The sequence below is a fragment of the Neoarius graeffei genome, chromosome 2, assembly GCF_027579695.1.
Source record: "Neoarius graeffei isolate fNeoGra1 chromosome 2, fNeoGra1.pri, whole genome shotgun sequence".
Lineage (NCBI taxonomy): Eukaryota > Metazoa > Chordata > Actinopteri > Siluriformes > Ariidae > Neoarius > Neoarius graeffei.
This window is the reverse complement of record NC_083570.1, coordinates 116,710,894-116,732,529: the sequence shown is the minus strand read 5'-3', so window position 1 is coordinate 116,732,529 and position 21,636 is coordinate 116,710,894. Positions and strand designations below refer to the sequence as shown.

The 21,636-nt window shown below is 40.9% G+C and overlaps 2 protein-coding genes across 6 annotated transcripts in view; both read left to right on the top strand.

The window, feature by feature from the left end:
* The window catches only part of LOC132882145 (butyrophilin subfamily 1 member A1-like), a 64,702-nt gene extending 64,140 nt beyond the window's left edge, over window positions 1-562 (top strand). Inside the window, exon 8 of one of the 2 annotated variants that reach the window (XM_060915414.1) lies at window positions 472-562. The gene's annotated coding sequence lies outside the window, so the exon portion shown is untranslated. Of the gene's footprint in view, window positions 1-357 lie in introns of both variants that reach the window. The other variant, XM_060915413.1, reaches the window with a different exon arrangement.
* A 12,635-nt stretch (window positions 563-13,197) lies between these two features.
* Window positions 13,198-21,636, top strand: part of LOC132882142 (butyrophilin subfamily 1 member A1-like) — a 59,337-nt gene continuing 50,898 nt past the window's right edge. Inside the window, exons 1-5 of one of the 4 annotated variants that reach the window (XM_060915407.1) lie at window positions 13,198-13,476; window positions 15,924-15,967; window positions 19,415-19,498; window positions 19,600-19,953; window positions 20,929-21,246. In XM_060915407.1, the coding sequence (XP_060771390.1) occupies window positions 19,435-19,498; window positions 19,600-19,953; window positions 20,929-21,246 (736 nt within the window). In that variant the 5' untranslated portion in view covers window positions 13,198-13,476; window positions 15,924-15,967; window positions 19,415-19,434. The remainder of the gene's footprint in view (window positions 13,477-15,923; window positions 15,968-19,414; window positions 19,499-19,599; window positions 19,954-20,928; window positions 21,247-21,636) is intronic. The other 3 variants (XM_060915406.1, XM_060915409.1, XM_060915408.1) reach the window with 3 other exon arrangements.

Here is a 21,636-nt window from a genome sequence, read left to right as displayed (position 1 = left end):
TGTAATGCCAAGAATGAGGTCAAGTCTGCTCTGATGATATTTATTGATTCCTTGTTTTGTCTGGTCTTTGGCAGTTTTCTGGAAAGTAAGGTGGGAAATCAGTGTATGGGGAAGGAATAGTAGAGAGGAAAGCGATGGAGAGAGATGGATGTTATTCCAGGTGGATTGTGAAGGAAAGGGGGATAAAAGTTATGAAGTGGTAGAAATTGTGGTGGCACCAATATAAGAATGAGTTATATCTATAAATCTATTTGTTATACTAATCTGTAAATGTTACTGTAGCACCACCATTGCATGTAGGTTGACAAAACTGCACTTGTTCATTGTGTGAAGTTCTCTTTTATGTGTCTGTGGCAGCGGGGGCGTGGTCAAGCGCCGGTCTGTGACAGGAGGGCGGAGTTGGGGAAGGTAAGTGGCAGAATCGCTTCACCTGAGTGTGATTAATCTATGTTTTGTGTGTGTTCTCCCCAGTAAACCGGGCTATTTAAGGAGGGAGAGCGAGAGCAGAGGGGCTCTCTCCACAACCCGAGGACTGGAATGTGTGTGCGTGCGTGCGTGTGTGGCTGAGAGAGAAACGCTTCCACTGAAAAGTGAAAATAAAAGAGTTTTTTGCGAACTCAGTCTCTGTCCTGCCGTCCTCTGTGCTCCACCCACATCTAGCGAACCTTACAGTGTCACTGCTTGACACAGTGTGATTGTGTGTTATGAAGACTGCATGATGCCATGCCATTTTTGTTATGAGTATCGCTAAATCGGAAAAAAGTAAAACGCACCCACTAAAGTCACTGTTGGTGGTGAACAAAATTGCACCTGTTCATTGTGTGAAGTTGTTTTTTATGTGTCACCAGGGGCGATTCTAGCATCTGATCTTTGGGGGTGCTTAGCCCCCAGAGCTTACAGAGGCACCTGGCTTGAATGACAGTGTTTCCACGTTTATTCCGCATTTATACTAGACTTAAACGCTATGTTACATTAAATAAAATTGACTAACACACGGTGGTCTAGCACCGTAGCACTTGTACAGCTCTGCACAAAAGTATCTCGATATGGATGATAAATGTGGTTTTTATCATTCTGTTCATAGACCAGGGAACATCAATATTGCATTATGCATATTATTGTGTTGTGTTAAACAATTGTAACTCCAGTCCGTACCTTCACATCTCGCTATGCCAGTAATACTCAGGTGCTACTTTGAGTTCCTCATCGGCGTGGAATCCAGTTAAAAAAACCACCATGTCGTAGCAAGCACTCGCGCGGACAGGCAACCCAATCAGAGGGGACGCAAGGAGGAGAGGGATTTTACTGCTCATAGAACTATCACGTAACAGGTGAATTCAAGAGAACACACACGCCCGCACACACATTCATTGTGCAGTGCACAAGGGCAGTTATTTCTGAAAATTACATCCAAAAGCAGTGTTTTTGAGGGTGCTGAGCTAGGGGGTGCTGAGCTCGTTTTTGGGGGCGTTTGAGCACCCCCAAAAATAGGCTAAACACGCCCCTGATAGATACAACTAAACAGTCAGATAAATAGATAAAGTTATAACAAGAACACAAGATTATTTTAAGAGGAAAAAACAAACTATTAATGCAAAAAATATATTATAATTAGAAAAATAGATACAACTAGACAAACAGATAAATAAATAAAATACACAAAAATAGAACAAACAAAATGATAGAATAAATTAAATGAACGTCCGTGCAAAGTAGTCCACAATATTATCATTAATATCACACAACAACATTATAGCAAGACAGCGTGCACAACTGGTGCCACCCCCCCCCCAACCCTCCAATTCTCCAATTAACTACTCTGAAACAGAGCCACGCAGGGTTTTTTTTTTCTTTCTGGAGAGCGCACGTGCGCACGTGTTGCGTCACACTTAGGATGGGCGGGCCCAGGCTAACCTTTCCCTAAAGGCCTCTGCATGCCTTTGCAACAAGGCTTTCGCAGATAGCTTTTCGCAGACAGTTGTAATTTATCGTTGAACGGGGAGTAATAGGCGTGCGCGATGTTATTCACCGGCACAACGCAAGGGGGCGCGAAGTCGCTAGGAGTAGTTGGTGGGTGTCGTTAGTGGAGTGTTTATCCTCCGGTTACTTATAATGACTAGAACTTTTTTTTATTATAATGACTAGAACTGGAGTCGTATAGATGTACGTACTCCCTCACTTCCTCAATCAACCGCTCTTCGTGCTGCTCCATCTTCGCTCGTGTTTTTAAAAATGCCGGTCGTGAAAACAAACCAAACCGGGAAAGTAGGGAAGCAGAAGTGCGTGTACAGCGGATGTAGAGTGGACCAATCAGAGCCCTCTTGTCTGCGGCGCTGTCTGCGAGGCTTCTGCGGTGGTCACAATTTTTGGGAGGTGCGCGCAGAGCGTCTGCGAAGGTGGGGGGGCTACGCAGACACTGTCTGCGACGCCATCTGCGAGGACTGGGTTGTCAGCATAAATTGGCCTTAACTCAGTGAAGGGAGGAGGAGTAAAAGAGGAGCTTTTTCATCTGAAACAGTACAGAAAAAGAACGACAGAAAGAACAGCTCCCCCAGCTCGAGACTCGGTTCTCATCGTTCATGCCTAGGAGCTGTTCAAAAGAATCGGTTCGTTCGCGAACGTCACAACACTAATTTGATCGGTGAGATGCGGTCATGTGACAGAGCCTCTGCTGGAAGTCTCGACAAAACATAAACAAACAGACCACGCATTGCACAGATCAATAAAAATAAAGTAGCGAGTAATGAGTAGAATATAGCCCAATGTAACGGAGTAAAAGTACCGCTTCTTCTTCACAAATATACTCAAGTAAAAGTAAAAAGTATGCTGCATTACAACTACTTTTACAAGTACAATTCATCCAAAAAGTTACTCAAGTAAATGTAACGGAGTAAATGTAGCGCGTTACTACCCACCTCTGGTAACTAGTTACATTTACTCCGTTACTTTTACTTGAGTAACTTTTTGGATAAATTGTACTCTTAAGAGTTGTTTTGTTGCAAAATACGTTTTACTTTTACTTGACTAATATTATTCTAAAGTAACAATACTCTTACTTGAGTAACATTACTATTTTGGCTGCTCTAAGATTACTCACTTCCGGGTAGAAAATAAGAATATAAATGTATTTGTGTTCCTTTGACTGTTATTTTTGTAAAGATTTAATTTATTTTTGTGGTAGTTAAAGTTTAAAGTACATGAATTTGCTGATTATTATTACCGTATTCCTAATTCTATTTCAAAATGTTGCTTTCCACATGTTTTTTAATCTTTATTGCCACAATAGAAAGAGCAGGGTGAGAGAGGAGACAGTGGACCAGAGGCCAACAGGGATGATTATGCAGGGTCACAGGTGAGAAGAGAATATATAGCTATGTCACTACTACTATTCTTAATTCTATTTATAAATTTTACTTCATAGATTTATAGATTTTGACTTTAGATTTTGATAGTATATCATTTTAAAGAACTATAGTCGGTTCCCTGGTGCTGTGCTGTTTGTGGTTATGTGGTTCTTTAGCTGCTAAGGAGAGGTGCAACTGAATGCGAGAGGATGATAAATCACTCAATAAACCTCTGAACAATTTGTCCCCCTCACTTCTAAACTGATGGCTACGCCCCTGCAAGAGTTGAAATCCCAGTTGCAAATTCTCACTCAGCTCCTTGATACTGCTGTTAACCTGCATCGAACAATAATTCCACTGTTACCTGAGGATGAAAAGATTAAACAGAATGACTGGTTTTCAAGTATTGAAAAGTACAGCAGTACATTCAAGAATGATGTGATTCAATGGATGGACAAAAATGAACATGTTCCCAATCCTGTTGAAAATTATTTGGTTGCAGCAAATCATTTAGATGCGTAACTTAGGTGTGCGTAACTTTCAAATGGATGATGCCTCACAGCAGCAGCACAGGACACAGGCCCCATCACACTTCATGAAGGCTTGCAGGATGATGTGAAACCAAGTGATAGCACAGGGGCGATTCTAGCATCTGATCTTTGGGGGTGCTTAGCCCCCAGAGCTGACAGAGGCGCCTGGCTTGAACGACAGTGTTTCCACGTTTATTCCGCATTTAGGCCCTGTCCACACTAGACTAGACTTAACTAGACAAGAAGACTAGACTAGACAAGACTAGACTTATGCAATGTTTTAACAGAAGCTGACCCAATAAACTATGATATCTACACATTTACAACCACTGACACAAATATTTACGTTATATTTTTAACTAAACAAGACCTACTACTGCATTTGTAATGTTGGAGCTATTCATTTTGAACAGTGGTAATTGTTAATTAATGTGTTATTGTGTATTGTGTAATAATAGTGTGTATTATTATGATTTTACATTAGTTTACATTAGTTTATATTTTTTGTTGATAAGCATGATAAGAATGATAAGCAAACGTAAACGCTATGTTACATTAAATAAAATTGACTAACACACGGTGGTCTAGCACCGTAGCACTTGTACAGCTCTGCACAAAAGTATCTCGATATGGATGATAAATGTCGTTTTTATCATTCTGTTCATAGACCAGGGAACATCAATATTGCATTATGCATATTATTGTGTTGTGTTTAACAATTGTAACTCCAGTCCGTACCTTCACATCTCGCTATGCCAGTAATACTCAGGTGCTACTTCGAGTTCCTCATCGGCGTGGAATCCAGTTAAAAAAACACCATGTCGTAGCAAGCGCTTGCGCGGACACGCAACCCAATCAGAGGGGACGCAAGGAGGAGAGGGATTTTACTGCTCATAGAACTATCACGTAACAGGTGAATTCAAGAACACACACACGCCCGCGCACACACTCATTGCGCAGTGCACGAGGGCACTTATTTCTGAAAATTACGTCCAAAAGCAGTGTTTTTGAGGGTGCTGAGCTAGGGGGTGCTGAACTCTTTTTTGGGGGTGCTTGAGCACCCCCAAAAAGAGGCTAAACACGCCCCTGTGTGTCACCGTTGCTTGACACAGTGTGATTTTGTGTTATGAAGTTTGCATGATGCCATGTCATGCCTGTTCATTGTGTGAAATTATGAATATTCTTATTTTTAAACATACAGTTGAGTGTCACTATTGCTTGGCCCAGTGGCATGTTGTGTTACATCTAAAACTAAATAGAAAACACAAAATAAAAAGTAAAATGCACCCATAAAGTCATTGTTGGTGATAAATTGTGTCACATTCATCTCATTATCTTAGACGTAGCGGTGGGTTTAAAAACAGGCTGATGAATATATGGACTAGTTGAATGAGGACTTATTGTTGAAAATTAATTAAAATTTTTCTGGCGAAGGACCCCCCTGCCAGTGTGTCCCCCCCACATTAAAAATGCTTCTGACACCCCTGGGGAAATGCGTTCTGGAAATGAATCACGGGAAGGACAGTTGTCGCGCGCGCGAGTCTCACACAGACGATGGCGGACATGCACCAGCACTTTAAGGGGGGGGGGGGGCTTCGGGGGGCTCAAACCCCTGGGCCACAGCCAGTCAGGGGCCTTGTAATATTAATAAAATAATAAACTGTCGGAATCGTGGGCCTACATTAATGTACGGATAGAAATAAGGTTAGAAATAAATGAGCGCACAGTAGCCTGCTGTAAGAGACATGGTGGATGTGGTTCGCGAAACGAACACCCACAACTGTACCAGAATAAAATGTAACAAAATGTAACGTCACGCACGAAAGCGCGCCAAAGACTGCAGACTACTGAGACACAAATTTAGAGACTTTGAAAGATGAAGCGTTCACATGTTAGCAGGGCGCATAAAAGGAAAAAAAGAGAGAGATGCAGGTAATGATAGAATCGTTGCCTAAAGTCACAGACTTTTTTAAGGTAAGGATCACCAATCTGTTCAGAATATCAGCTACTTATCAGTTATCAGCCTACCAGCAGCTAGGCTATGTGCAGCTAGGCTAGATATGCTATGATCTGTCCAACAGTAAAATAAATCAGTTGTGATTTGAATATGTGTCGTGTGATTTGAGTTATAATCCTGTTAGTATAATAGCATATTTCGATGGGGATAATAAAATGTCTAAAACGGCATCTACTGAAGAAATTGATGAAAAGATTGTAGCCTATAATTTTCACAGTTTGGGCAGCAGACAGAGTAAGCATACTGAGGGGAATAGCAATACAAAGCTAGCGCATATCCACATTTCTCGCTAGCTGTGTTGGGTGTGTTGTTAACCCGTGTGGATTTAAGTGAAATACTTGAGAAGTTCTGTGGTCAAGACAACGTTTTAAGGTAAGGACGCTTGATTATTAATGTTTGCCTGCCGTGGCTTGTTGTTGACGAAAGGCCCACACGATTTTGCCTTATGCAGCTACTGCTAGCGTCATGCTTTGAACTAGGTTAAGCTCATTTGCGCTAAAGGATGGGTTTATTGAAGGACTTTGATGTAGCTAGTTTCTTTTTAAAAAATCGTATGCTCAAAACAGTATGCCCGTGTTCATCATGTTTAACTTTTTTCTTGATGGAGTGCGTGAAATATTGTTGCAAGTGGTATTTTGATGCAGTCATGTCAAAAAGGCAGTTGAATGCACGGTCTTATTCAAGGAGAAGGAAGACTTGCATGATGCTTGAACATAGATCGGTAAAATAGACCCTAGTAGGACTTGGTTTCGTGTATTTCGGTCTGTAGAGTTATGAGTTTGGCCGCTGTCCATGGTGTTTACGTTTCATGTGGCCGCCGAGCCAAGTACCTTCATTATCATGTTCCCCTGTCAAAAGTTAAACTCTCTAGGGGTGCTTCTGCTGTAGCAGTTGCAGCAGTTGCTCAAAGTTTGATTTGTCCATCATCATACGTCTTATCTGTTGGGTGTCTATGCCCAGCAGATTTTCCCATTTCGTCCATTTGTAACCATTTTTGTCAAACAGGAGCTGCTTTTGCACTTGGTTATTGCCCATCCGGCAAACGTGAGCAATATATTTTAGTTGTTGTACGTAGCAGGATAGTTTTATATCCTGGGTTCCTGTCAGTTTCCGGAGGTCAGCATTAGACATCTTGTAGCTCCAGTCTATATCTTCATTTGTAGTGTTCTTTTGGTCAGGGGCATTCTTTCATTTATATCCACCTTTAATCATTTTCCTTAGGAAGCCGTGCCACACTACCTCCATTTTGTGAATTTCACTGGATGATAGTTGCCATGCCTGTGTGCTGTACAGGAGACGAGATCGAATGCATGCCACTAGGAACTTTATACGGGTTTTTAGTAGTATTCGGTGGTCGGTTAGAACGTGTTTCAGTTCATTCCATTTCATGAATGCAGCACTTATCCTAGCATGCAGGAAGTGTGAGGATTCATCACAGTTGATGACATTATAACCAAGATATTTAAAGGTGCGGACGTTTTTAATATTAGTGCCGCCAAGGGAAATGATACTTGGTTTACATTTGATATCCTCATTGACGTTAAAAGCCATTGTTTCTGTTTTGACATATGATATTTGTAAACCAAAGCAGGTGTAGGTCTTATCATACAACTGAAGAATATTCTGAAGCTCCTCGATGGATCCAGCGAGTATGGCCTGATCATCTTCGTATAGAATCTCTGTTATGCAACCCTCTCCTGATGCTCGTGCTTTCGTACGCATTTCTCTTGTGGATACCTCATTTGGAATGCAATATCTGAACTTGAAGCCTGTATCTGGGTACAGTTTTGATATGAGCAATTCCAGCGTTATGGACGTGACACTTGAACTCAAAATGGCAACAAATGACCCAGTGCATGTTTTATTGTCTCCCAGTATTTAAACAGGTGTTGCATATTTTAAGGCTGTACCATACTGGAGAAGTGATAGAGCAAGAACAATTCCCATAGTACATCTAGGGCATGCCAGAAAATGCCAATAAAAGATGCGTTATGGATGTGACAGAAAAAGTATCACTTTTCTTGGGTGACTGTACATTTTTATCAAACTCTGTGAAATTGTAAACCTAATGTCGAAATGGAGATATCCATTTGATAGAGGGGTCCAAGGTGAATATTAAAAAATCTTTGTTTAAAATATTTTGTATTTCATGCAGAGTTTCGGAAGGAAAAGTCAGCGTTATGGATGTGACGAAATTCCGTTATGGATGTGACGCGTCTGAAATAGACATGGCATATGTTTAGAAAATCAGCAATTTAACCACCATAACCCTTTGAAAAACTCTCTAAATATCAGCTAAAACTATCAAAGTTCTTAAATAATATTTAGGATGGCTATTGTTTTGCTGTTTTGTGGATTTTAGCATACATTTCTGTGGCTTGTGGCAATAATATAGAATTGTACATGATCAAAGTTGATTTTAGCTTGGGTTTTACATTATAAGAAAGAAAGACTGGCATATTAAGGCGAAGGGAACAATTCTTGTGACAAATTGGTTCAACTTATTCACATCTGTAAAATACAGGCTTAGGTGATATCTCTGGGAGTGGTTTTGATGTATTACATGTTGCTTTATTTTTGCATGGTGAGGTTGACATTTACATTGAATTGCCCTCATCTCATGCTGTGCAATCCTGACAACAAAGTCCATATAGATATTTAAAAACTGATGGCGATTCTAGGGCACCTTGTCTTGCAGTGAATGTTTGTTTTCATGCCACCGAGCTATTTTTATGTATTTTATTTTTTAAAAGGACTTGTCTGTAGGTGTGTGTGTTTTATGTTTACAACACATAGGTCTACATTAGCGCACGCACGCTTGTGTGGTTATCTCTGGCCATGCCCCTGCGTGAAAGTTACGCAGTATCACTGTCCTGTCCGTGGTAATAATCAGAACTGGCTCTGTAATGATAATGCACGCGCTCTTCTCTCCCTCTGTGGTCGGATGTGTTGAGCGATGTGAGCGTGGGCCTTGCGCAGCTATGCTGAGCCAAACGTAACCTATCGTAGGCTTCTAGGCTAATTACGCGCTTACACTGTAAATGCTTGACACGTATTGCAAATAAAATAAGAGTGTTTTCCTGGCCAACGGTAAGGGTAGGGTTGACAGGTAGCCTATGAGGGGCCTAGCCCCTGGGCCACGGGTGTTGATAAAGCGCCCCTGCGGACATGGAAGAGACCGAGGAACCTGTGGTGGACGACCCTGCAGAAAACGCAATTTCTTCCAGTAATGAAGTGCACCCCTGGCCCTACATACGTGATCACTTCAGCTTCGTAGAGAAAAGGGGTGACAGTTTCATTATGCAATGCAGATTGTGTGCCCAAGAAGACAACCATTGCGGCATACAAAAATTCGACGTCTAATCTGCGCAAGCATGTTGAGGTAAGTATTGTCATTGGCATCATAATCACAGGCGCAGATAGAGGGTGGGACGGGTGGGATTCATCCCACCCAGATTTAAATTCACCTCATTCGGTCCCCCCCACTTATAGGGAGGAAAAAACGTCTATGCTGTCTTTCTTTGCATAAGGCAAACCTCATGGAAAAATCAAAAGACTAATTACCATTCGGTTTATTGAGGTGCACAGCAGTACATACATAGTTGCAACAACTCACATAAAACAAAACAAAGACTGATATTCGGTTGGTTGAGCTGCGCAGACTGCACAGGTTTGAAGCTTGGTTGCTATGGTTACCCACAACAAGTTTGACAGGCATATCGGGGTTGGGGTTGGTTTGCTGTCAGCTTTGTCCCCCCCAGTTTTTTGTCCCCCCCAGTTTTTTGTCCCCCCCAGTTCAAAAAACGTATCTGCGCCCCTGATCATAATGTTTCCTTTCCATAGTAAAACCGACAATAGGCTGGTTATATTCCAAAAATAGTGGATGGCATTGCTAATGTTGAAGTAGCAACCTGTTGGTACTGTAACATAACGGTAACTAGTCTGTTATTCGGTTGGCTAGTCATGCAAACAAGTTAGCTCGCCAACCTGACGTGATCAGTCCTCCTACCATTCTACATCCAACAGGCCAGAAAGGAATACTAAGCAAAACAAATAATGTTTGAATTGAATTGTTCAATAACACACAGTGCACACAGGCAAGCTACGAGATTTCGGTGCAACATTTCACTTTCATATTTCGTGTACAGTGCTTTGTGTGTGGTCAGGGCGATGTAAACGACATGACTGTGTGTATTGACCTTTTTTGTTTGTCTCAGTTTTAATGCAGCATTATCCTAAGCATTCAATTTGATACACTTCCTTTAAATAAAACATCTGGGTTGAGATGTACATATATCCTTGTTTCCTCTTCTTTTTCATTTTTGCACAACACAATGGAGGCAGAAAACACCCATTGTTAAAAGTAACGTTTTACTTTTACTCAAAGTACATTTTAAATGATCTACTTTTTACTTTTACTTGAGTAGATTTTTTGTCTGGTAACTTTACTTGTACTAAAGTAAAATTTCATCAGAGTAACAGTACTTGTACTTGAGTATAATATTTTAGTACTCTTTCCACCTCTGCTTAAAAGAAGACATTACAGTGTGTGTGTGGGTTGGCCCGGGGGGGCCCATTCAGAGCATTTTGTCCCGGGCCCAGCCAAAGCTGTCAGCGGCCCTGACTACAGTTGCCATTGTATAAACGGCGACTCCCAGTATCGCCTCTCAAAATTATCATGATAATGGAGGAAGCTTTCCTACACGCAAACAGTAAAAACTTAAAAAAAAAAACCCACAAATGCTTACCTGTGCAGTCTTTGAATCGGGAAACTTTTTTTTTCACTAGCTGCGATAAATGGTCTGCCACAATCGGGGGGATGTGGTGTTCCACGAGAAATTGGCAGAACATAACTTCTGCAGCCGTCACAGAACTCTGGGCAGTCCGAGCAGATACTTAAATGACTGAGAACCACGTGCAACTATAAAACCACATGAATCGAAAATAGTTCCGTTTCATTGGGCATGTGTGTTTGAAAAAATAAATGGTGGATGCTAAGAAAATTTTCTCAGAGTAATGGAAAAAATCTCTGATACAAAATGTAATTTTCCCGTATGAAAATCAGTGTACGCCGTATTAGCCAAAAAATTGCATTTTCCCGTACAAAATACGGGGAAAGCGTATAGCTTGACATGTACGAGAACACAAAGTGTTTACTTCACCCTCCACGTGTTCTCAGAGTCCTTATGTACTAGAACTGTGATTGTGGTAAATGTGGAAGAAGTGTTGCACTAATCAGAATTCCGGAGATGGAGGGTGGTGTGGTGCAGTCTGTGTTGGTTATTGCAGTCCACGGTGGTCATGTTTTGAAGAAATTAAATCTCAGACCTGCCTGAGATACAGTTTGTTGTTTACTACAGCTACAGCTAAATTTGATTCCGTCATGTGTGTAAACCACTTTTAATCATCTACCATGTAAATGAAGAGAAATGCGGGTCATATCTGTGCAGTGAATCATTTATTGATTTATTTGCACGTAAGCATGTGGATATGCTGGAATGATTGTGTTAGACAGAAACCAGAAAACCCTGTAGAACCTAATGCCCTGTGTACTGCTCTCCTTGTGCATGTGTGCATCAGTTCACAATTCAGCAACAGTCAAACTCCATTAAATTCAGACGAGTATGTGAGTCAGGATACAGCATCCCGGGGGCTCCGATAGCTATTATATCAGAATCAGAATTACTTTATTAATCCCCGGAGGGAAATTCAAATTTGCAACCAAGCTCCTGAATCAAAGAAGTAAACATGTCTAAAAATAGAAGATAAAATAGTCTTTAAAAAAATAAATAAAAATAAAATAAATTTAAATAAGTTCAATAACTTAAGTAAAAGCAAAATGAAGTGATTTTATATACAATGATTCCTATATACATATATTTCACCTGAGTTAAGGATACATGGTAAGACTGTACCACAGTTACACAGTGGCATTGTACAGCTTGACAGCAACAGGTAGGAATGATTTCCTGGGTCTCTCAGTTATGCAGCATGGAAGAATCAGCTGTTTACTGAACGTGCTCCTGTGGCTGATCAGCTCCTCATGTAGAGGGTGGGAAGGACAGTCTAAGATTGTTTTTATTTTGGACAGTGTCCTCTTCTCCATCACCACTGTCAGAGAGTCCAGTTCCATGCCTACAACATGGCCTGCCTTCCTGATGATCTTATTGAGTCTGTTAGTGTCCTTCACCTTCAAGCCACTGCCCCAGCAGACGACAGCATACAGGATGGCGCTGGCCACCACAGACTCATAGAACATCCACAGCATCGTTCGGCAGATGTTGAAGGACCTCAGCCATCTCAGAAAATAGAGACGGCTCTGGCCCTTTTTGTATACAGTGTCCACATTTTTGGACCAGTCCAGTTTATTATCCAAGTACACCCCCAGGTACAGTACTTATATTCCTCCACCACGTCCACACTGACCCCTTGGATGTTAACCAGTCCCCCCAGGATTTCGCGGGCCTTTTTTGTGATTGTTGTGGGCTAAAATGTTTGATGGTGCGGGGGGGGGTTCCAAAAAATTGCAATGAAAGTTGCGGTATTTTTTAGGTTTTGGTTGCAATTACATTGCGGGAGGAAGTGAAAGTTGCGAGAAATTGTTGTGATTTTCTCTTTTTGTGATTAAAATTGAGTGATATGTTAAATATTAAGTTATTACTGAAAAACTATTGATTAAAAAAACAAAGATACTGAGAAATGGTCCTATAAACATCTTTACCATTATAAAAGATTACCAGGACTACAAAAATGCAGAAAAATAGGCTTTACTTATCCAAATGCACCTGTTGGTTCAAAAGTTAAAGTGCATAGAACCTCACAGCACAACATGAAGTTACCTTAAAATATAATATAAATGCCTCAGCTTTCATGTAAGAAAAAAAAAACTATTAATACTAGTACTGTGTGCAGGCAGTCTCTCCTGAAGACTAAATTAAACAATAATTATAAACTAATAAAATAAATGGCTCAGGCTTCATAGAAGAAAAAAAAAACAATTTGAACAGAATCTCACAGTATGGTGCTGAAGCTGCCTAAACAATGGAAAATAAAATACCATTTTGGCAAAAATGTTGGCATCCATTAATTTCTTGTATTATGTAAAAAAAATAATGTAAAGTGATATTGCTCTATGGCCTGTGCTAAACTCATACAGACTGTGCTTTCCAAGGCAGAAACAAAAGGCAGGATTACAGGAAATGGTTGTTTGAGTCACTGAACACGTGACTGCATGATGAAAACTAAAATGGCCAATTTCTTGTTTCAGGTTAAAATACATTAAAAGACATACTCTCCATGAAATATTTGCTTTTGGACCAAAAACATAAAAATAAACTTTAGGTCGGTATTGGGGGAATGAGATACTCAGCAGTCTCAAATACACAGTGAAAATTCTCTTCCAAACCCCACAGTATGCAGGACCTGTATGTCCTTCCCATAAACACACGAGAAAGAGAAAACGTGTCCTAGCATGAATGGCATTACAGGCACTGTTCTGATAATAGTGGCTGACAGCAGAAGCTCCTAAACTCAAACATTTATTTAACTTGTTCTAAATCACAGGAAATCTTCTTCCATCTCCAGGGTAAGGCTCAGCTTTGAATTCTTATCGATGTTTATTTAAATCTATGGACTGTCTTTTCAATAGTTTAAACGATCAATGACTGTCCTTCAGTGTGTGTGGTTTTTTCCCCCGACAGTAGAATGTGAATCCTACTGGAGGGAACTTTCTCTAAGAGCAGATAATTCATTTCTGAGTCAGAATTACTTTTAAAGAGGGAGAAATTCATCATTAAGTTTACAAACATCCACCTAATAGTGAATAAATATCAAGTATTCAAGAAGAAAAATCACCAGTAAACTCTGACTTGTGCATAAAAGCTGACATCTTCCTGATTCCTCCATGAATTATTCTTTACAGGGAAAAACACAGAGTCACGGATCCAGATGTGCACTGAAAGATGTATTTCTGTAGCCTCTTCTCTTTACTGTGTACCAAATAAAATAATCAGAAATTATTTAATTTAGTGACAGAGCAGGATTTTAGCTCCTGGCATTGTTTCATGAAAGCTAGTTGGATTTTGTTCATTCATTTTTCCCTTCCATTTGACGTCATGGCCAAACAGTGCTGGGGTGGGTTTCCTGACACTTTAGGGCTAAAAGAATGAGTTTAAAGATGCTCTTAAGCAACAAACTTTGTCTCTGTACTTGGTTTTTCCAAATGCACTTGTAGGAAGGACTCTTTGTAAGAGTTCTGCAACATGCGTGCTCATGAAAAGCATTCGTAATGTAGTTTCTAATCGCATTAGTAGTGGCTAAATCCAGTTGATGATGTCACATTTGTTTTTCACCAAAAACCAATGAAATATAAAATGCTTAAAACGTGAAAATATATTGTATCCAGTGGCGATCCTAGAGTGATTTACTCCCCGGGCGAAACCCCCTGCTGGCACCCCCCCCGGCCCAACCCGACAACCACCTCCCACCCACCACCTAAGAAAACACTAACTTCGTCCAAAACACACATGACCCCATACACAAACTCACAACAGCTATTTTCAAGAACAAATTTCCAGTTTTAATGATTAGTGCAATAAAAAATACAAAGATAAACAATAAAAGATAAACAATAAACAAAAAGACTCAATGACTTCACATTACAGCTATCCACAGCTATTTAAGAAAGCACAACTGCACTACAGCACTACCCTGCTGTACATACTTGCCTGCTGGTCAGACAAGTGGAGTTTCAGAGTGGATTCGCTGGAGTGCAGCCATCATTATTTCCAAGGGAGTAACTTTGATTTTGACATTGGTGGGGACACAAAAGTGATCCAAGGCAGAGCTTCTGAAAGGCGTTTTTTTTTTCATTAGCAATCATAATTTCATGTCATGCAGATCTTATAGGTTAACGAGGGTAGCCGTGGCCTAATGGTTAGGGAGTTGGTTTTTGGATCCCAGGGTTACAGGTTCAAATCCCACCCTTACCTCTCCCTACATCTCCATCCATGGCTGAAGTGCCCTTGAGCAAGGCACCTAACCCAACATTGCTAGAATCTGATGATTTATTACTTTTACACCACCCAATTCCTAATTTGTGTTTAAGCAGTCATTCTGTCTCTTCCACAGAAATACATGAAAATAAGAATTTAAAACTTTAAGCATTTTTAGCATTAAATATTGTTTTTTTTTAAATTCAATATCTGTATTGTTTGACATTGGAAGGGGGGTGTGTCTCAAAATTCACTGACTGCCTTATTGAGACACTCATAAATAGGTGCTACTGGTGGCATTTTCTATTCTGTAATTAAGCTCAAATTTAGTTAAAATGATATTTGGATATATAATTTAGTGATTGCCTATTATAGCATGATTATGATTACATTAGTATTGCATTTGTAGTATAACCCCCATTTTTTGTCTTTTTGTTGCCCCTCCATTTTCCATATTATGTCTTTTTGTTGCCTGTTTCTGTGTTCGTAACGTGTGTTATGATTTTCACTGCAGATGTGCTTGTGACTTCTTTTATGTTCATGCTGCAGTTACCAATATTCGTCTGTAGGTGGCAGTAAAGGACCATGGATTTGTTGTATCTAGCCTAGCCTAGTAGTAGTAGAAAGAGGTTTCTGTAAAACGGTGAACGCAGCAGTCTCAGCGGCAGACTCAGCGGCTGTCACGCTGTTGATTCTGAAATGCAAGTCGCACATCTGCATGGCCATGCAGTAGCCTACATCTGACTACTTACATTCTGTAAAACCATTAGGACTATAAATTTAACATTCATTCATCGAGGATGTTATCTAACACCAAGTTACATTGCTCCAGTATTCCTTTTCTCTGCAGCTATGCAGTAGCCTAGCTCTGATGCATCCTGTCACGTTGCTAAACCTGCCTAAGGAGCCGCAGCAATACTTTTATGAAGGGTTTCCATATATCAAAAAGATTTTGTTGAGTTTTTAAAGCTCGACGGAAACCCTGCACTTACATTCTTGACTTTGAAGAAGAATAAACGAATGTCTCGTTTCTTGGCAGGGGGCCGTCATCCATGATACTCAAGTCAGCATGCAAGTCGTAGGGTAAGCATGCATGGACATCGAAGTCCAGCTCAATTTGTAGGCTGACAGAGAGTGGGGGGTGCGTGGGGTAGGTCAGGTGTGTACGTGTGAGATATGGGGGGTTGATGGGCGGGTAGTCACGGCTGCTGTGGGAAGTGTGCTGCTTTTACAGCAGATGGAGTCACAGCTGGGATAGCCAACCATGTAAGTTAGCGAGAAACAGGTAGCTAATCAGAGAATGTATATCTACGTTAGAGGGGGGATTATTAGCAATGTCATACATTTAACCCTTTGTGTGCCATATAATCATTGCTCAGGTTAGGACATCGGTTTTATTGATCGTGATTACATAGTAGCGGCTGAATATTGGTAGGGACACGTCCCTAGCGTCCCTACCCAAAATTACGCCCTAGGTTATTTCAACTGTTCTCCACAATGCCAAGTTGGCAATGTTTTGCCCTTATAGTTATAGTACAATGTTAGAGGTACAGAAATTTGTCTCATTTCTGACACTAAATGAGATAATCACTCACCTAATGGAGTTAAATTTGATTAAAATGTGGCAATATCAATGTGACATCATGATATCCATATGTAATTCCATAACATAGAAATGCATTCATAATGTTCTGCATATATTTATTTCCTAATTTACTCAATATACTTGCAATATACAAGAAACATAATTGAATACAGGCAGCAGATTCAACAACAGTCTCTACCTGTTGACTGTGAGAGTCCCTCGGAGGCGTATGCGCATTCTCTGTATTCATCTGCGAGTGAGATCTTAGTAAAGAGATTCGTTCTTGTGAAAGAGTGATCCAGGTCCATCGTAACCAGAGTGAACTAAAGGACTAGTTTGGCACCAGTGGTGTTCTGGAAAACCATGTTAGCTAACGATGGCTCTTAAGAGGCAGTTAAAGACGCTCTTGGTGTTAAAAGGCTTTTAGGAAACCCAACCCTGTACACTTCTGTTTAATTTTCCCCTCTTTTCTAATATTCATTTCTGATTGACATGTTGTGCGAGGAATATGTGGCTTTTTAGAAGATTGAGCACAAACATCTTGCACTGGTTAATCTATAGTTAAAATGACACATTTACTCAATAAATAATTACAAATCTGTATTCTGCACAAATCCACACTGCAGTTTTAAACAATTTTACTGTTGGTTTTGACCTAATTTATGTTTATTTAATGAAATGAAAAATGTTTATTTGATTAAATGAGTTGATTTTAGTGAAAGTATCTCCCAAATAAAACAAAGCATCAGGTAGAAAAACATTTGTTAAAGCAGCTTTACACTCAGTGATCTCACTCGTTCTCACCACATCACATTTGTTCCACTGAGACTAAAGTCAGTCCACAACAAAGTTCTCTCTTACCCCTTTTCCACCAAATCAGTTCCAGGGCTGGTTCGGGGCCAGTGCTGGTGCTGGTTCACAACTCGTTCAACTTGCGAGCCAGCTGAGAACCTGTTTGCTTTTCCATAGCTCACAGTGCTAAGGGAAGCCACGTCATTATGTCGTTGTATACGTCAGTTACATCGTTGTATACGTCAGTTACGTCGTTGTATACGTCAGTTACGTCGCTGTATACGTCAGTTACATCACTACGTTTGCATAAACCTTGGCGCGAATATCGAAGCAAAAACAACACAGAAGAAGCAGCAGCAACAACAACAACAATAATAATAATAATAATGGATGACTTCGCGTTTGTACAGCTGCTGCTTCTCGTCGCTTAAAAATGGCGATCTTTCGCGGTCTTGTTATTGTTGTTGGTCTTAACAACTCCGCCCCCCCGCTGATGTAAGCGGTTCTTTCCTCTGGCCCTGCAGAGAGTTGGTGCTACCCTGGAACCGTTTTTTCTGGCCCCAGAGCCAGTTCTTTGTCAGTGGAAACAGAAAACCCGGTTCCAAACTAAGCACTGGCCCCGAACCAGCCCTGGAACTGCTTTGGTGGAAAAGGGGCATCTGTGTGTGGAAGTTCATAAGCACTGCTCTGACACTCGTCTGAACTCCACCCTGTGCCCCTTTTCCACCAAAGCAGTTCCAGGGCTGGTTCGGGGCCAGTGCTTAGTTTGGAACCGGGTTTTCAGGGTAGCACCAACTCTCTGCTGGGCCAGAGGAAAGAACCGCTTATGTCAGCGGGGGGTGGAGTTGTTAAGACCAACAACAATAACAAGACTGCGAAAGATCGCCATTTTTAAGCGATGAGAAGCAGCAGCTGTACAAACGCGAAGTCATCTATTATTATTATTATTATTATTATTATTATTGTTGTTGTTGTTGTTGCTGCTGCTTCTTCCGTGTTGTTTTTGCTTCGATATTCGCGCCAAGGTTTATGCAAACGTAGCGACATAACTGACGTATACAGTGACGTAACTGACGTATACAATGACGTAACTGATGTATACAACGACGTAATGACATGGCTTCCCTTAGCACCGCGAGCTATGGAAAAGCAAACTGGTTCTCAGCTGGCTCGCAAGTTGAACGAGTTGTGAACCAGCACCAGCACCGGCCCCGAACCAGCCCTGGAACTGATTTGGTGGAAAAGGGGTACCAGAGGAGGACGGCGAACTGATGGAACAGATTCAGAGCTGATTGTGAGACACATAGAAACACGTGGGATTTTAAATAAAAGGGATCTGATGTTTTTTTCAGGGCATAAAATCGCCACTATGACACCGAGCACTAGTTTGTATTTATATGAGTCTGTTTTCTGCATGAGCTAATTTCCTTATCGCTATGATCTAAGAAGAATGTAGTAACTTTCTTTAATCACAGGCCTATGGCTTGAGGATCTTCATCATATAATCTGACGTGCAGAACACACTCTCACACAGTCTGCTGTAGATTTCAGAGCAGAGTTTATTGGGCTCTTGTACAGTGTGATGAGGAATAATTTTATAAGAGCGCTGAAATCACTGGGTTTAGGTGAACATGCTCTGAAATTAAATCATGACTTGTGTAGTAAATGTGTAATATCTCTACAACTGGGCGGCACGGTGGTGTAGTGGTTAGCGCTGTCGCCTCACAGCAAGAAGGTCCTGGGTTCGAGCCCCGGGGCCGGTGAGGGCCTTTCTGTGCGGAGTTTGCATGTTCTCCCCGTGTCTGCGTGGGTTTCCTCCGGGTGCTCCGGTTTCCCCCACAGTCCAAAGACATGCAGGTTAGGTTAACTGGTGACTCTAAATTGACCATAGGTGTGAATGTGAGTGTGAATGGTTGTCTGTGTCTATGTGTCAGCCCTGTGATGACCTGGCGACTTGTCCAGGGTGTACCCCGCCTTTCGCCCGTAGTCAGCTGGGATAGGCTCCAGCTTGCCTGCGACCCTGTAGAAGGATAAAGCGGCTACAGATAATGAGATGAGATGAGATCTCTACAACTGTGTGTGAAATCAGGCAGATGTAATGACACTTTTATTTATAACCTGCTTTTGCTTGTTTGTTTGTTTGTTTGCTTCAGAAACTCTGTAAACACTCCACATGAGTCTTACAGGCATCATGACTCTCCTTTATATTTCCATCTTATGTTTCGCTGCCTGTGTGGGTGAGTGAGCAGGTTCTATAGGACCAACAGCACATCATTTCTGAACATTAAATAAAAATAAATGCTACAAATCATGTAGATTGTAATGTTTCCCTCCACAGGCTCCATCAGTGCAGATGATCACGTTAGTGTATCAGCTAAAGTGGGTTCCACAGTCGCCCTGCCGTGTAAACTGAAGAATGCGTTCACAGAAACATCACTGATTCGGTGGAAGATCGATGAAGCGGTTGTGTTTGAGCGAAGCAGTGAGAGTAAAGCAGAAGGTGAAGGATATGAGGGACGTGTGGATGTTCCTGAGGATGAGCTGCATAAAGGAAACTGTTCTCTGGTGTTGAAGAACGTCAGAATCACTGATGATGGTGCCACTGATAATAGTGTCTACAGATCTTTTGTGATGGAACACGTGGACAGAAATAAAGCACCCCCAGCACTCAGCAGGGTTAAACTCTCAATTGGTAAGTAAATCCCGCAGTGTAAAATATTAACTAATTACAGAAGTCACAGCGAATCAGACCACAGAGCTGGAAATAAGGAACAGCAGCACCATCTACTGCAGGGACGCATTAATACATTATTTAGAATGAACAGATGATGTGTTAGAAAAACACACAAACACAGACATCAGTAAGAGGTGCAGGGTTTTATTTTTGATAAAGCTTGTCAGAAAGTTTCAGAGGGATCTGGTTGAGATTAGAGGTGAGCATCAGGACTGAGATCCTGCAGGACGCAACAATTTAAACTCCTGAGCGAGAGGTTTTTACTTTCATGTGGGCGGAGCAAGCGGTCGATCAAAGACACAAAGCCTGTTAGAGCCATAAAGAGGTTTTATCAGGAGTTGAGGAAGATGCTGTAGTTCCTCTCCAGATTTCTGTTTTTTTTTAATCTTAATTATTGTTTTTGTCACAATAAAAAAAAAACTATTTGCACCTTTAAAGTGGTAGGCATGTTGTGTAAATCAAATGGTTCTAACCCCCGAAAATCCATTATAATTCCAACTTGTAATGCAACAAAATAGGACAAAGACCAAGGGGAATGAATACTTTTGCAAGACACCGTATGTAAAGACGTTCTTTACTGTAAAACTGCTTTGCTGTATATTCAAAAAATTAACATCTAAAATTCTGAGTTAATCCACAACATTACTACTGCATTATACTACGACTCTTGTATTATCCTACTGCATTACAGTACTACATTATACAACTACATTATTTTACTGTGTTATATTACTGCATTATACTACATTATACTCACATCTTTCATTTTGCATGAAAAAGAAGAATCATGAAAAATTCCTCAGGTTATATTTGTTGCCTTTATATCTTATGGTTCAGCAGCTGTGTGTTTGAGCATTTAGTTTCATAAAACAAATAAAAGCACAATGTTCTTCACATCAGATAATTTCCTAAAAGGTTTTCTCATCTCTACAGACATGCAGATCATATCAGCTCGAGTGGGTTCCACAGCTGTCCTGCCGTGTGAATGGAGAGATCCGTCCATCCAAACACCTTATGTTGAGTGGTATATCGATTCTAAGGTGGTGTTTGAGCGAAAGGGTAAAGAGTCATTTCCAGGTGAAGGATATGAGGGTCGTGTGGACGTTCCTGAGGACGAGCTGCGTAAAGGAAACTGTTCTCTGGTGCTGAGGAACGTCAGTGTTACTGATGAAGCCATCTATAAAAGCTCCATGCTCGTGGAACACACAAAGGAACAGGTTTTGATCCAGAAAGTTAGACTCTCAGTCTCTGGTAAGTGGATTAGTCTCAGATGATCCTGAGTATGACACACATCAGGACACAAAGTTTAAAGCTCCTAGGCAACGATTTTAATTTTATATACATTTCAAACTTTATATGTTAAAAAACCCTCTGTAATTTTTTTTCTGGTCCCAAGAAGTATTGTTAATAAGTAATAATTAAAATCAGTTAGTGCGGATCGTGGCGAATTTCTGTTCAGCTATTTTTGTGACCACTCGGCGCGTGACATCATTGAAGCCAAACAAACCGCTTGAGTTGAGTCCACTTCCGGTTACTGACATTGCTGTCCGGCTTGAGTGCAGACGTGCGTTCAGGAATTTCCAAAGAAAAACCCCATGCCTTACTGTTGTGCAGTGAACTGTAACATCGGGACCGGTTCAG